We start from the raw sequence: 16,406 nt of genomic DNA, 5'->3' as shown, positions 1-16,406 counted from the left end.
TTGGACAGTTAGAGGAAGATGAAGAAGTCCAATGGCAGGACACAGGGGACATCATATCAGAGGATATTATTCCAGGAGACAATCAAAAGAGAATCATGAGTAGAGGAAATACTGACACTAGCCTCATCAGAATTTCCCCTGAGAAGTTAGTGACATATTCTAGCAATGATATGAAAAAGGATAATATTGAAGGACAATCAAAAGAACACAACGCGGGTGACCAGGTTAGCTCTGAAGATGAAGTGGCAAATAGTCTCATCAATGCATTTGCCCCTGAAGCTGTACAGATTTCAGAGGTTAATGATCAATTCAAGGAAGCAATAGAGAAATGTCATCTATCTCCAAGAGGGATTGAGGTCCCAAAGGCAAAGAACAACAAAAAACCTAGTACTTCAACTCCTGCAGTGGTCACCAGAGGCAGGGGAAAGGGAAAAAAAAAACCACCAATAATATGTTTCCTTATGATTAATACAATCATTTAGAACATTAAAGGGGTGAAGTCCAAAAGGGCTTTTGACAAACTTAAAAAACTCATTTACATCCATAAAGTCACTTTTGTGGCTATTCAAGAACCATTTGTGCACAATGCCATTATCAACAAACCAAAGATCCAACAGTACAGAAGGAAGTTGGGTTTTGAGAATGCAAGTGCTAACAAAAATGGTAAGATTTGGTGCTTTTGGAATGCTGATTTCACTAGCAATGTAATCAGTGATCATATCCAGCAATTGACATTGGAAATTCAGCATAATAGCAATAATGAGTCATTTTTTGTAACCATTGTTTATACTAAAACAAGAGCCAGGAAAAAACAAAGGTTATAGACTAATATCAGACCCTCAATAGTCATATCAACAAGGCCTGGACTATTTTGGGGGATTTTAATACTATTATGGAAGCTTCTGAAAAATAAGGGGGCAGAAGACATAGACTCAACAGAAGTTTGGATTTTGTTGGTCGCATGAAGGATTGTAACATAATGGATGCTGGTTACACAGGGAATATGTACACTTGGATTAATGCTAGAAGATTGAGGGAAAGGATTCTAATGAGGCTTGACAGAGTTATGTACAATGATAACTGGTCCCAAAGTTTTCCTGTGGTCAGTGTCAGACACCTACCAAGAACTGGCTCTGATCATAGAGTGATGCTTATGAAATGTGGAACAATTGAGCCTCCAAAGGTTAAATATTTCAAATTCCTTAACTTTTGGATTGATCAAGTAGACTTTATAGAAACTGTGAGAGATTCATGGCACGCTGAAATTAGAGAAAATACTATGTGGATCCTTCAACAAAAGATGAAAAGATTAAGCAATTACCTAAGTCAGTAGTCAAAAGGTCCATTGGAAATGTTTTTGATAAACTAAAAGAGTTGGAGGAACAGGAAGAAGATGCAGAAGCAAGATACACTTCTCAGAACACTGATCAGAATAGAACTGAGCTTGATTCTAAAAATGCTGAGCAAATCCGGTGGTAAACAAGGAATCTTCCGTGCTAAGACAGAAGTCTAAAATCAAATGGCAAGAGGATGGGGATAGCAACACTAAGTACTTTCATAGTGTGATCAGCTATAAAAGAAAAAGAGCCTATAGACACAGAATAAATGATGAGCATGATAATTGGATACAAGGGGAGGAAAAAATTGCAAATGCTGCTATCAAACACTTCACCAATTTGTTCACTCAACCTGTTCAATAGTCTGAATTCAGGATTTTTGGACAACATTGAAAGAGCGGTAACCCTTGAAGACAATGAAAACCTTACTAGATTCCCAATACTGAGGAAATTCATCAAGTTATAATCTCCATGGATCCTAATAGTGCACTTGGACCAGATAGGTATAATGGGAGGTTCTACCAAGCTTCTTGGGATATTATCAAGGAGGATGTGTGCAATATGGTTATGGACTTCTTTAGAGGGGGGAAAACTCACTAAATTCTACATTCATACTTGTTTGATTATACTTGCTAAAGTAGAATCTCCTAGCAGTTTTTCTCAACTAAGACCTAGTTTGAGTGATTTATCAAACAAGATTCTATCAAAGATCATTCCCAACAGATTGACCATAATTCTACCAAGCTTCATATCTCAGAACCAAACTAGCTTTATCAAAGGAAGATTGATTACAGAAAACATTCTTCTTACTCAGGAACTGGTTCAGGATATCAAAAAGAAGAGCAAATATGGAAATATAGTCATGAAGCTAGACATGGCTAAAGCCTATGACAGAGTGTCTTGGCTCTTTCTAAAGGAGGTGATCAGGAAAATAGGTTTTTCAGAAATTTCCATTGATATAATTTATAGGCTCATCTCAAAGGTCTGGTATTCAGTTATGATCAATAGGGTAAGATATGGATTTTTTCACTCTACTAGAGAACTCAAGTAAGGGGACCCTCTCTCCCCTGGTCTATTTGTTTTAGCAGCTGAGACTCTCTCCAAGGTTCTGATCTGCTATATAGTAGGGAAAATACATTGGTTATACTGTGCATCCAAAAAGGCCCCTTATCGACCACTTGTGTTATGCTGATGATGTAGTGGATTTTTCATCTGGAAACAAAAGAACTATTAATATGATCATGAAAACCTTAAGACACTATGAAAAGGATTCAGGTCAGCAAATTAACATGGATAAAAGTGTGTTCTTGAAGACCATACATTCCTCTGAAGGAAGAAGAAGAAGAATCAGTAGAATCACTGGATATCAGCATCAATTCTTTCTTATAAAGTATCTTGGTTGTCCTATTTTCCCAGGAAGAAAAAGAAACTCACACTTTGCTGATATAGCTAAGGCTATTATGAATAAGGTGCAAGGTTGGCATGGAAATATCCTCGCTTCTGATGGGAGAGCAATCATAATCAAACATGTGTTACAATCTCAAATTCTCCACACTTTAGCAGCTATGTCCCCACCCAATGGTATTATCAAACAGCTAGAAGGTTATTTAGCTGACTTTTTTTGGGGGTCAATCAGACAACAAGAAAAGGTATCACTGGAGCTCCTGGGCTAATATGTGTCACCCACCTAAAGAGGGTGGAACTGATTTAAAAGACTGGAGGATATATGCAGATCTTTCTCAGCTAAGAGATAGTGGAGGTTAAGAGTTGAAGGCAACCTCTGGTCTCAATTCATGATGGCTAAATATTGTCAAAGGGGCCATGTAGTGGCTAGAAAAATTTAAGGGAATCATTCCTTTATTTGGAAGGATTTAATGAGAATCAAAGCTGAAGCTGAACCACATATTTTGTGGAAGATAAATGAAGTTCAAGTGTCCTTTTGGTGGGACAACTAGACTGGCCTGGGACCATTAACTTTGTACTGTCACTCTGGCAAGAATCCTAGAACTCTTAGTGTTGCTGACTGCCTGGAAGATGATAACTGGGACATGGAATATATTTCTAAAATCTTTCCAATGGAGATATGTCATGTTATACATAGAGTGGATATTGGCCTCAGAAACAGAAATGATTAGGCTATTTGGACTTACAACTCCTTTGGTAAGTTTTCCTGTGCAAGTACTTTTCTAATCCTTAGAAAAACATTGCCAGAGGTTCCCATTTGGAAGTGTGTCTGGAACAATGGTATTCCTTTTAAAATGGCATTCATTACTTGGAGAGCTATCAAAAGAAAGCTCCCTATATATGATAGTATAAAAGACTATGCTAGGATAGCTGACTCTGAGTGTATTTGTTGTGAACATCCCAAAGAAGAAACTGTTGTTCATGTTTTCATTAATGGAGTTGTGCCTAGTAAAGTGTGGAAATTCTTTGGAGGACCATTGGGCATCAATATGCAGAGACAAAGTATCCAATCCATGATAATGTCCTGGTGGAACTTTAACACTAAGAATTCAATAATCAGAGTAATTTGCCAAAGTTTGCCTGTCTTTATTTGCTGGGAACTTTGGAAATTCTAGAGCTCTGTTAAATATGGTCGTAAGAACTACTCTGTCAACAAGATCTACTATGAGGTCACTCAACACCTCAAAATTTTCATGAACAAGAAAGCTTATAAACTGGAACCAAATTGCAACTGGAGAGGGATTTGTAACATAATGGAGGCTTACAAAACTAGGCTATCTAGCAGACCTATCATTTGGGACAAATCTCCACATAATGTTATCAAGATAAACACTGATGGAAGTAGTCTAGCTCAAGTTGGCAAAGCTGGAATTGGGGGAGTTGCTAGAGATTCAAATGGTGATATCATTACGGCTTTTGCCAAATCTTTGCAATACTTCCAACAGTAGTGCAGAGATCAAGGTAGCTTCTTTTGGAATCAGCTAGATGGAACACAAGGGTATCAACAACTGCATTTTAGAGATGGACTCTATGCTGGTTGTCAAATGGTTAGAGGGATCATATACCACCCCATGGGAGTTTACACAAGAAGTAGAGCATATGAAGAGGACCATTGAAAGAAGGCACATCAAAATTCAGTATTGTTTCAGGGAAGCAAACACAGTAGCTGATGCATTAGCCAAATTTGGTAGTAACTCTCAACATAGTCAGATAACTAATGTATTCAATTCTATGCAGGAAATACCAAGTAAAGCTAGAGGAGCAACAAGGATGGATAAAACTCAAATGGCAAATTTCAAGATCAGACAGTCAAGATAAAATAAAGCACAACAACAAAAGAAATAGGAGAAGCTGCATGCAGAAGAAGATCAAAGGAACTCAAAACATTAAGAACCATAATTTTTTGTATAGAATGATAGCCATTTTTTGTCGGGCAATTGATAGTACCTTCAAGCTGAATGTATTACATGCCCTTTGTAAAATTAGTAGGCTTTTCTTTCTTTCTGATTATGATGTACCATAGTGTCATAGATTGATTGAGAACATAGCTAATTAGAAGTTGCTTTCTAATTAGCAATGTTCTGTTTAGCTATAGGGCCATGCTTATAGAGGAATCTTCTCAGTAAATTGTCGAGGGAGTCATGACGCAACCCTCCTCCCATGTATATTTTTGCGTATTCTATGAACAAGGTAGGTAGGGGCGGATCTACTGGGGAGCCAGGGTGTTCACGCGAACACTCTCGGCAAAAAATTACAGTGTATATATATGATAAATTTTTTGTGTTTATGTGCATATATTAACTTTTGAACACCCTCGAAAAAAAATTACAGTGTATATTTAGCTTCTTCTTTTTTTCGAACACCCTGAATGAAAATCCTGAATCTGCCACTAAAGGTAGGGGTCAATGTCAAACCCCCCAATGGCCACCGACAATAGTAGTCTGTGGAATTGGCAAAAAAAAAAAAAAAGTTTACCCTTTTTAATCTTGACCTGTTGTGTCTGAGCTACAGCTTTGCAAAGATGTACATAGGCCATATTATTGCAATGTATGTAAGTAGGTTGTCCTTACGTGAAATTTTCCCCCTTGTTGAATGGGCTACATGTAAAATTCAATTCATTAGCCCAAACCCATGTTTTGAAAAGACAGACAATACTTTCTCTTCATCCGTATCAAATTTAGTCAACTAACTTAAGGTGCTTTGACTTCTATATCTATAACCATGAAATATAAATTAATTGCGTATTTGATTTGATTTGATTTTTGAGTTTAATATTAGGATGATAACGATTTGCTATTACACGATTATCTTATAAACAAATTGTGAGGTATCTATTAAGAATTAAGTTTTATTAATATAATTGTATAACTTTAATTAATTAAAATATATACTTATATATATACTAGTTATGTGAGGCCCGTGCTAAACCCGGACTCAAACTCAAGATATAAAAGTAGATATTGTAACTAAAGAAATATAATTTGTGCTAGTACAAGTGTACAACAACAACAACCACCATATACCCATTGTAATCCCACAAGTGGTAGTTATATGAAAGCAAAATTTTCATTCCACTCCTTTAATATTTTAACTTCCATTTTGATGAAATTATTTACTTCAAATCAAATGTGGAGCTGAATTTGACATTTATAACTTATGTATCCTAATTTTCTGAAGTTATTTAGTTCTAAATAAATAATCTATACATAGTTAATGAACTTTTAAGACAAATACATAATTTAACTTGTGCAGCGGATGGAGTTGCCCCTCTCTTAATTAGGGTTTAGGGGTTCGAACATGGATATGGAAAAAATCTTTGGAGGAAGCGCTCCCCCCGAATAGGCGCGATACAGTGCGAATTATGTGGATTAGTTGGGCTCAAATGCGGATATCGAGCACCAACCAGAAAACCAAAGAACATGAAAAATGAGGTAGAAGGTTCAATAGCTTTTGAAAAGTAGACCTTAAAAACAAAAAATAAAAAAATTGACTTAAATAAATAAGATTAGGACCTAAAAGTAATTAATTAAAAAATTTTTAAAAAAAATGGAAATTATTGTGAGGACTACGAAAGTCCCCAGATTCGATAGCTTTTGAAAAGTAGACTTTAAAAACAAAAAATAAAAAAATTGACTTAAATAAATAAGATTAGAACCTAAAAGTAATTAATTAAAAAAAATTTAAAAAATTAAAAAATTATTGTGAGGACCTCTTATATTATATAGTAATATGCCATAATAGAATTTTACTATTCATATCTGCAGCCAGATCCCGATAAATACTCATGTATCCTAAAATTTATGTGATAAAATCTTTAAATTTGTACCCGAATCTGAGGAAGGTGGGGTAAAGTAGATTATGCCATAATTGAGTTTGAGATTAAATTTATATTATTATGTTTAATTGATGATACAATTATCACATGATAAATTTATATTTTTAACTAAATACAGTATAAATTTAATCCAAACTTAATTATACATATCCATCAAACTTGAAATTATTTTATCTCATAGAATAAATTAATCCAAAAATTATAATCTTATAATCCCAAAATAATCCGCAAACTAAACAATTATTCCCCACATTAGTGGGTAAATAAAGATTTAAAAAGGAGCAAGAAGATAAGAGAGAGGAGGAGAGTGAGTGTTTAACACTGAGAGCTAAAATGGCTTCAGCAACATCTCTTGTCTCTTCATCCATTCTTCTTTCTTCTTCTTTGCCTTGTATTTATCTTCCAATTTCAACTTCACTCAATTGTGTTTCATCTATTTCAACTTGGGTTTCTCCCAAACGCTTTATCCATAGCACAAGTAGTAGAAATCAAGAAAATCTTATTTGCAGAGCCGCTGAATACAAATTTCCTGACCCCATTCCTGAGTTTGCTGATGCCGTGAGTTTTTTTTTTTCTTAGTCTTTTTATTCTTTTTATTTAATTGGGTTACTTTTGTTTTCCTGTTTGTTAAAAAGATTGGATTTTTATTGGGTTTTGTGGGGGTTTTTTAGGAAACGGAGAAGTTTAGAGATCATTTGCTGAAGAAACTTCCAAAGAAGAAGGATGTTTATGGTGATTCTGTTGATGAAATTGTTGGAATCTGCACTGAGGTACTTCCACTATTTGTTCATTGAGTTCTTTATGCGTTTATTTGCTGTATATTTCTGTTACCACCTGTGTTTTTTTAGCTTTGGTTATCACATTATTTCGTTGTTGTTACCGTCCTTTCGCACTATTTTGTTGTTGTTGTTGTTGTTGTTACTGCTTTTATTTTTGTATTCCCTTTTTCATACTTCTTTGAAATGCTTTACTTAAACTGAGAGTCTATTGGAAACAATCTCTAGGTAGGGGTAAGGTCTGCATAGACTTTACCCTCCTCAGAGCTCACTTGTGAGATTACACTAGGTGTGTTGTTGGTAGTGGTGGTGATTCAAGAGCGTACAAATAGGGTTCACTCACTACTTATCCGTTTTATCCTTGAAAAAAATACCAATATCGTGAAATTTGATTTCAAATTCCACATGTGAAATTCCATTACAGTGGCACGGATTTCCACTTGTGAAAAATGTAGAATTCTCTGACTCGTTAGTTTTCAATTACATGGGCTTAAAAGTGGCTATTGGTGAATTTTACATTTCAACAGTGTTGCGTCGCGCCCAAAACGTTGCTTCTGCTTTAGATGAAGTTATGTAGTGAGATCTTATAATATGTTCATTATGCAAGATTCTACTATCAATGCGTGTCCCTCTTTTGATGTTAGATAATCACAGTAGTTATCAGTCATCACCCCTTGTAGTAGGAGGGAGTTAATAGCATCAAGGCAATGGATTTTAATGATTTCACTTTCAGACTGTGTCGTATCAATGAAATAAAGCTAGGATCTTCTAGTCAGAAGGGTGACCCAATGGTAGGCATGTTTTGCAATCGATGCTGCAGTTTCGTGTACTCTGTTCAAATACTTCATATCCTATTTTATCGCCACCATTTGGACCTGAATAGAGCTGAATAAATATAGAGGATTCATACAGCCGACTCAACTAACTGGCGATTGAATTTTGTTCATTGATTGATGCATATGATTTTCTATTCTTTCTGAACTCATCTAAACTGGACTAAGTTCTTGCTCGGGGAACAAATAGACAAAGCATTGACAATTTTATTAGGGGATAAGTTACGCGATTAAGTATAAAGGTACCAATATCCCTGGTAGTTGAATGTAAATCTTTTGCACAGCATCTTTTCCGGCTAAGAGTAACCTTGGCCAAGATGCTTTTTCCCTCGTAGCTTTTCGAGGTTTCCCTTGTTATTTTCTTGTTTGAAGCTGAAATTTCCTGGAGCTGAAAGTATACTGATATGTAAATACATTGGTTCAAATAATTTCTCAAACAGATTCTCAACGAATTCTTGCATGCTGAGTACGGTGGTCCAGGAACACTACTGGTTGTTCCATTCATCGATATGGCAGATACTATAAACGAGAGGGGTTTACCAGGAGGACCACAGGCTGCGAGAGCTGCAGTCAAATGGGCACAAAGTCATGTTGACAATGATTGGAAGGAATGGAATAGTGGCAAGAAAAGATAAATCCAACAACCAAAATCCGTTGCCGAAATTTTGATGCAAGCTAGTTATATTTTTTGTTTTGACATGGTAGGAGAGCAAACTTATGCGCCTCCCTTACAGTAGTTTGTGATAGTATAGGACTAGCAGTTAGAGGATCACATAGAAACTAGTCTGCAAGGTTTCTCATTCTCATAATTTGAGGCTGGTTTAGGCGATAATGCTATTATGTGTACACTATGGCACTTTGTTATATTTGATACACATTGTCAATTTTTAAACTTTGCAACTCTCTGCTCAATGTTCACATATTCGATGTTATACAAAATAAGGTGTAACGCAATGTTCAAGAAGCTCTGTGTCTTTAAGCCAGTGCAGTACAGACATACATGTGATCCGGAATCTATTACCAACATGTATATTCACCTTAAAATGGTGCGGGCAATTCGCAGGAATGCCCTTATTTTGGGGTGATCTTTAATTTTTGCCCAGCAAATTGGTTATCTTTAATTTTTGTCCTTCGCCTAATACCATGAGGTTTGGGGTTTGAATCCCCACTTAGAAAAAAAAAATCACAAGGCAGAGTTTTATAGCAAAGTTAGGCCTCAGGCAGAATTTTAAATGTAAAACTTTACCTGCAGGTAGGGTTTTGAATGCAAAACTCTACCTGCAGCCAGAATTTTGCAAGCCTAAGTTTGGGCCTCAGGCATAGTTTTGCAAGCCAAAGTCGGGCCTCAGGCATAATTTTACAAGCCATCAGGCATTGTTTGCCTGCAAATTCTACCTGCAGGCAGAGTTTTGCAAGCCAAAGTTAGACCTCAGTCATAATTTTGTAAGCCATTAGGCATAGTTGCCTGCAAAATCTCCCTTAAGGCAGAGTTTGCCTTCGAACATAAGGAAAACTACTGCCCGATGACAAACTCTGCCTAGCGAATCTAAACCTCTGCCTTACAATTTTTTTTCCTGAACGGGGGTTCAAACCCGAAACTCATGAGTTTTAGATAAAGGGCAAAAATTAAAGATTTCAAATTTTAGGGACAAAAATTAATGACCAGTGCTTTTGAAGGGCAATTCGCACAAAAAAAGGAAATGGTGTAGCTAATGTTATGAATGGGCCCAAACCAGTATTAATAAATGGGCCAGTGGAAATACTGCATAGGACCCTCGGGCAGAAGCAGCTCAACACCTAATGGTCATGTTTGGGATCCAGGCTGATAGTGTCCTGTAGGAGCAATTGGGGTTATGTGAATTGTTGAGTAAAGTGTCTGATTCCTCTCATCTCCATTCTTAGTCTGAGGTTCTCATCTCCCTTCTATCTATCCTGTATTTTCAATTCAATCATTCCAGACCAGTGTTATGGTCTTTGCAGTAGTTTACATACATTGAATTGAATTGTAATTCCTTTTCGTTGTTGGAGTAATAGAAGCAGTGTTGGTAAAGTGGTTCATCACAGCTAAGTCCATCAATAGATAGAAGGAATTTCCTCCAACAGCATGTGGATGAGAAGTTTTATATTTGAAGATCTCTAAGGTCGATAGAATTTGCCCAAGACTTCAAAGGTTTTCAAAGATGAGCAAAGAAAAATATCTCCAGTGCAAAGAATTCAATGAGTTAAATAATGAGACACTGATAGTAGAAAGTAAACGAGATAACATAATAACAAAATAAAGCAAGACAACAAAAAGGTGAAGAAAGTGCCACGGAAAACACTACAAAGTAAAGGAAGGGAACGAAGACACAGCCATGGAAAACATTATGAAACCAAAGTTGCTTTGAATTGATTAAGCACTCAACAGCCAAAAGGTTCAAATGTACAACTGAATGCCAGTGGCTAACCAACATGGCAAAGCACCTACTATGAATTCCTGTAGAAGTAACTAGACAGTTTCTTCCCCTTGAACGTGTTATACCTTCATCAATGACAAAAAACGAAGGTATCCCCAGTGCTCCACACTCATGCTTATCTAGTGTATTGAGCAGTATACTACTGATGACTCCATACTTACAACTCCAAAAGAATGTCAATTGACAATTCCTTATGACTACCTCCACTCTCTAACTCATTGAAGCAGCTATTCACAGAACTGATCGGCTACGTTCAAGCAACTCTTCCCTATCAATGAAGCGGTCAAACAAGTCTTGCTCCCGGAGGACCAAGCATTCATCACTCTTCCCAAACCATTTATACCGCTTCTTGGCAACGTGATCGTATACAGCATCCCTTAAAGGTTTAGGTACAATCATGAGAGCACTCAGGGCAGAGTAAGGTAATGGCAAGTGAGCTAGAACTCTCAGTGCAGCTGCAGCAAAAGTCAGATACATTACACTTGTGATTTGCACAGCATTGTCACAGAAATGTTGGGAAAATGGGCAAATGAATAAACCAGCCCATTCCAATTCTAGTAACGAAACAACAAAAGCAGCAACATATTTTTTGATTCTAGGAAAGAACAACTAAAGCAACATACTGCTTGATTGTGCAAGAGTAAAAGAAGCTGCAGAAAAGCTGCTACTCACACTGGATTTCCACGTACAGAAAGCCAGCAGTCTATGAAACTCAGTATTCCACTTTCGAGTTTAGATGAACCATGACTAGCCATAGAAGGGGTTGATCTAGCCAATAATTATTACCCTTGAGATTTGATTAGTATAAAAGTTTAGACAATTTTTTTTTTCCCACCAATTTATGACTGGTAAGTTACCCATCAAGTTATTCCAGGATTTTCAAACTATTGAAAACTTTAAAAAAGCAAAACGACAAGTCGTGAATTATGACAGGAAAAATAATGTATAACGCCAAAACTCTCCTTGCGACCTTTCTCACCTCTCTGATCAACTGTTTTTACCTGACACAAGACCATCTACTTCAGACTTCCTTACCGAAAAAACATCTAATTCAGACTCATGGATACTGCCTTCCAATATATCATATTACTAGCTATCAATTCTTATCTCCTACTAAATGAGAAAAGGAAAGTATGCGGCAGGAGCACGGACAGGATATCAACAACTTGTGATTCTTAACTCCATTCCACTATAAAAACTCAAGACAACAATCAAATTCCCCATAGCCACGGCCACGTTGATTTCCCAAAATACCAGTTCAGATAACCCTAAATGCTCTAAATCTCGTTGTTTATATGCACCTTGAAACAAAGGGTAGAACAATAAATTACAATTTCGATTCTATCAGCTGGAACCACATAGACAGCAGCCACGTCCGAAATCATGGTGAGTTAAAGTTGCCAAAGGCCTGGCAGTAGGAGCTAGCTCATAGCTCTTCACGCTAGCAATGAGCTCATCAATATCCACGTCACCAGAATTTTAGGTCCACTTAGAGCAAACTGCCTAAAATAACTTTATTATAGCTATTTGTCATAGTATATTTGCCAACAACTTCCTGTCTTCCAAATAAGAAGGATTGTGTAATTCATGAGAGGACAACTCAGAAAGCAGTCAGATGCACTTCCTTTACAAGTTGGCCAGGCTCCCGTAGAAATGTTAGATGCTACTCGGATATACAAATAAATAAATAAAAATATAATGGCAACAATTGCGAAACCACAATGAAGAGATAGTCAAGTTGATACAAGTAATACAGGGGGATGGTTCTAACCAGTGGAGCCTTGATGGTATAAACCTGGGCCTTCAATAAATAAGAAGCGACGACGAACGTCATCTCGATCAAGATCACACACATCCATGTAAGGTTCAGCAGCCTTTGACTGCAAGCAACAGAACTTGATTTTCCTATCCCTGTCAGCTTTAATCACCCATTTCACACCTACACATAAAATGGCAAGAAACTCAAATACACTTAGACCACCAATTATGCATGGTCCCCCCGCTCCCCTGTCAATGCCACCAGTAGTTTATACCTAAAGACAACCATTCCCGCATCATCCAATGAGACATTCAAGCAACTATGCTTCAATCCCAAACTAGTTGAGGCAATAAGACACTACTGAAAATTTAAGCTTTCTGTTTGTCTGTATGTACAAGTAAGCTTCATCCAATCCAAATGCTCGCCAAAATACACTACTAGGATAGTAAGCAAGCTATCTTGCTTGTGTTCCCGAAACGGTAAAGATTGTGACAAATGTTGAAATCCTATTCAATTTGATTACATATGTCACTGAAACATAGTGGTTCTGTCCATATATTTTTTCCTTTTAAAAGAAATAAAGCAGTTATTAATGGTTGAAGAGCCTTGGTCAGCGGAATATAGCTCAGGAACATCAAAATGCTCACAGTTCAAATTATGCATGCTCCTGAAAAGCACAGGATAAAGCTAAATACTATAGGCCCGTTTGGCTTAGCTTAAAAAAAGCAGTTTATAAGCTGAAAACAGCTTATAAGCCCAAGGCTCAAAAAAGCTAGAAACAACTTATAAGCTGTTTTCAGCAACTTATAAGCTAAGCCAAACGGGCTCTATGTCTTGCTTAAACGAGGGGAAATTGCCTGCTATTTACCTCAACAATCCTGCTGCACAACTCGTACATGATCACAGGATACATTGTGTCACAAACAGGACAGAGAATACACAATGCAACAACTTGAGCTTGCAAGTGTGCATCGGATGCTTTTTTCACGATGACTGAATGTTAACCATTTCACATCAGACAAGCAGAAATCCCTCCATTAGACACAAGAAGAAATTCAAATTTCAAGTCGCCAAGCTAAAAGATATGACTGGAGCCTTAAATGTAGATATATAGCTGTGACTGTACCAACCTTAAGAGTTCCTCATACCAGATTGATAATTTCACTTTCAAAATTTAATTAACGATTGCAAATGTAACTAGTAAACACAGTACAATACTTGTTTACAACTTCCGAGACACAGTTATAGTAAGAAATCAAAGCAATAAGCAAAGCACAAATGCAAATATATAGATCATTCAAATTTCAAGTGAACATATGATTGGAGACTGAAAAAATATCAACCTCAATAGTTCTTCATGTCGAATTGTTAATTTCACTTTCAAAATTAAAATGAAGACCGCTAATTTAACTAGAAACACAAAAAACGGTACAATAAACGTAATCAAGTTGAGAATACCGTTGGTACACTCATTTAAAGCTTCCAATACACAAATGCAATACATAGCTAAAAGCACAAAAGATAACAAGTCGAGAATACCGTTGTGACAGAGATGACAAACGCCGTCATAGACAATGACACCTGGCTGAAGTAAATTCGGCGCACTACTCTCCGCTTTCGCACCTAATTGCTCGCCCAGAAGCACGTTAACGGGAGCCGCATTTAACGGAGACGTCGAGAAAGAAGAATAACGACGGTAAATCAACGGCCACGAGTTCAGATTTCTCGTACTCAGTAACCGTAAACCTCTCATCATCAGAAGCATTCGGAATAACGTCGCCCCTTTCTCTTATTTTATGGAAAGGGAAAACTGTGGGACGCTGTGTATTTGCATACGTGTCAACCATCGAGGGTTCTTCAAACAACTTATCTAACGGTGGAGGTTTACTTCATCTTCTCAAGTTTTTTCTAGTAACTTCTATTTCATCATTTCCAAGAGAGCGGGAGCCATAATTGACTCCCTCCCTTTCATTTTACTAGACTTCGTGCTCAAAAAAATAATTTGACCGGTTAATTTTAGCAAACAAAGAAATATATATTATGCCTTCCGTTCCCTTTTACTGGTTTAGTATTTCAAAAATAAATTTTTACTTTTATTTATCACTTTTAGCATATCAAGAGAAGATAGTTTTTTATTTTTTATTTTATCCATAGTATTAATTACTCACTTCAAATTATTTTTTTAAATTCAATAAAAATATGCACTAATTAATATGGACACATTGGTAAATTATGCACTTTATTTATTACTAGTCAATATCGGAATAATAAGAATGTTTAAGCCTCTAATTAAATACAAATAGATTAGATTTCATCAAGTAAGGGTTTAAATGTAATAGAGAAGATAAAATTGGTTTTGAATAATATTTAGTTAAAACTATATTTTTATATTATAATTTTTCCATTGTATATGAATATAATCCTTTTGTTTCCATTTATTAGAGAGTTAATCCTAATGTTTTCATAAGTTTCTCCTCCTTTGAAATCTAAAAGGATTTTTTTTTTTTTTTTTTGCGTCTTTTTTTCTCATTATTTCATCATATTTATGTTAGAAAGCCTAAAAAACCTCAAACATTACTTCTTTCATTCTCTTAATTACCCTCTCTCTCATCCAACTTCTATGACCCATCAAATTGTTGATCATCAAGATCAAAGAATAACGAATCAGAATTAAGAATAATAAATAAAAATATTAATAATAATATAAATTGAGAAGTAAGAAATAGTATATAATCATATATAATAAATAAGAGCAGCAGCTTGATGTAGACACTTTATTTTTATATTATTCGCACAAAAATAGAAATCAAGGTCTGGAAACATTAGTGAAAGTTCAAAAATATAGACAATCACGAAGCAAATTTATGTGGCATAATTGATTGCTTAATTGTTCTCTCGTAAATTGGTCATTATTTGTTCCAAGTCAGTAGCAACTTTTTCGAAGCCGCAATATCATAGATTTTTAACTCAACTTTTAAAAGACGTATCCTATATCCGAATATAATTTATTAATGGGTGGAAGAAAACTAAGTATCCTGCCATCCATATTTGTGTACGACTGTGTATGACAAATTGGGAAACTGAAGGAAAAAATAAGGAAGAATAAAAAATATCCAATGGTTTTGCGGCGTCGAATTAAAGGTTAGCAATAGATAAAACTCGATAACTGATAAAAGAAAATAAGTGAAGGCAGTAAAAATACTAAATGGACATCACACAAACAGTGCTAGAAAATAAGAGAGGAAAGAGAAGTACAAAAATTACAGATAATAATACTCACCAAATACTCATCGACAAAGGTAGAGCAATAATTACAGGATCAAGTAATTCAATATTATACGTTTTTCATTGGCTAAAGCGGTTTAAATGGAATGTCATTAGAAGTACCATAAGGGGAAGGGGGGGGGGGGGGGGGGGGAAGGGCTTTACTTAATGGTAACTACGAAAACAAACTTACAAGAACGAAAAGAAAACAATTACAACAATAAAAAGAGGATTAAACCGGGAAAAAAAACATTTCAACCAACCTAAATTTGTCAAGGTGGAGTCTTTATAAACCGAACACGCAAAGATGCTCGCAAGAACACACTAAAGAGCAAGAATAAATCATCCAACACGGCCATGCCGAATAGCAAAACGAGAGTATGAAATAGGTTATACTTATTGGTAAGGTTAATTTTATTTTCTACAATTTTGGACAAGTAATTGTGAATATGATTAGCTATATATATAACGCCCTTCATTTCCCTCAAGAAGAATAGGAGGCGACATAGGCAGATTAATCGTAATGAGTTATTATGACCCTTAGGCAAGAAACAATTATTTATTTAATAGCAATGACTCTTGGAATTTTTGTACCGGTTGTCTCTTAAGGGACGTGACCGGTGGACCTTAGTGTAAATTTAAATGAAAACAATGATAGGGTAAGATATTTTAAATTGAAGAA

The 16,406-nt window shown here is 35.9% G+C and overlaps 2 protein-coding genes across 2 annotated transcripts; one reads left to right on the top strand and one right to left on the bottom strand.

Annotated features, from left to right (window-relative positions):
• The first annotated feature begins 6,911 nt into the window (after positions 1-6,911).
• On the top strand, positions 6,912-9,145 carry LOC132641409 (protein PLASTID REDOX INSENSITIVE 2, chloroplastic-like). The gene is made up of 3 exons (XM_060358398.1): positions 6,912-7,194; positions 7,308-7,406; positions 8,686-9,145. Exons 1-3 carry the CDS (start codon positions 6,970-6,972, stop codon positions 8,878-8,880), a joined length of 519 nt encoding a protein of 172 aa, XP_060214381.1. The 5' UTR covers positions 6,912-6,969; the 3' UTR covers positions 8,881-9,145.
• A 1,299-nt stretch (positions 9,146-10,444) lies between these two features.
• LOC132641408 (uncharacterized) lies at positions 10,445-14,440 on the bottom strand. Its single transcript, XM_060358397.1, has 3 exons — positions 14,000-14,440; positions 12,473-12,640; positions 10,445-11,156 (listed from the first exon to the last, which is right to left on the bottom strand). The coding sequence occupies exons 1-3, from the start codon at positions 14,223-14,225 to the stop codon at positions 10,933-10,935; spliced, it is 618 nt and encodes a 205-aa protein (XP_060214380.1). The 5' UTR covers positions 14,226-14,440; the 3' UTR covers positions 10,445-10,932.
• Positions 14,441-16,406: the final 1,966 nt, after the last annotated feature.

This window comes from Lycium barbarum, chromosome 5, assembly GCF_019175385.1.
Source record: "Lycium barbarum isolate Lr01 chromosome 5, ASM1917538v2, whole genome shotgun sequence".
Taxonomy (NCBI): domain Eukaryota; kingdom Viridiplantae; phylum Streptophyta; class Magnoliopsida; order Solanales; family Solanaceae; genus Lycium; species Lycium barbarum.
Note: the sequence above shows the minus strand (reverse complement) of the source record. Positions and strands in the feature narration are given on the sequence as shown.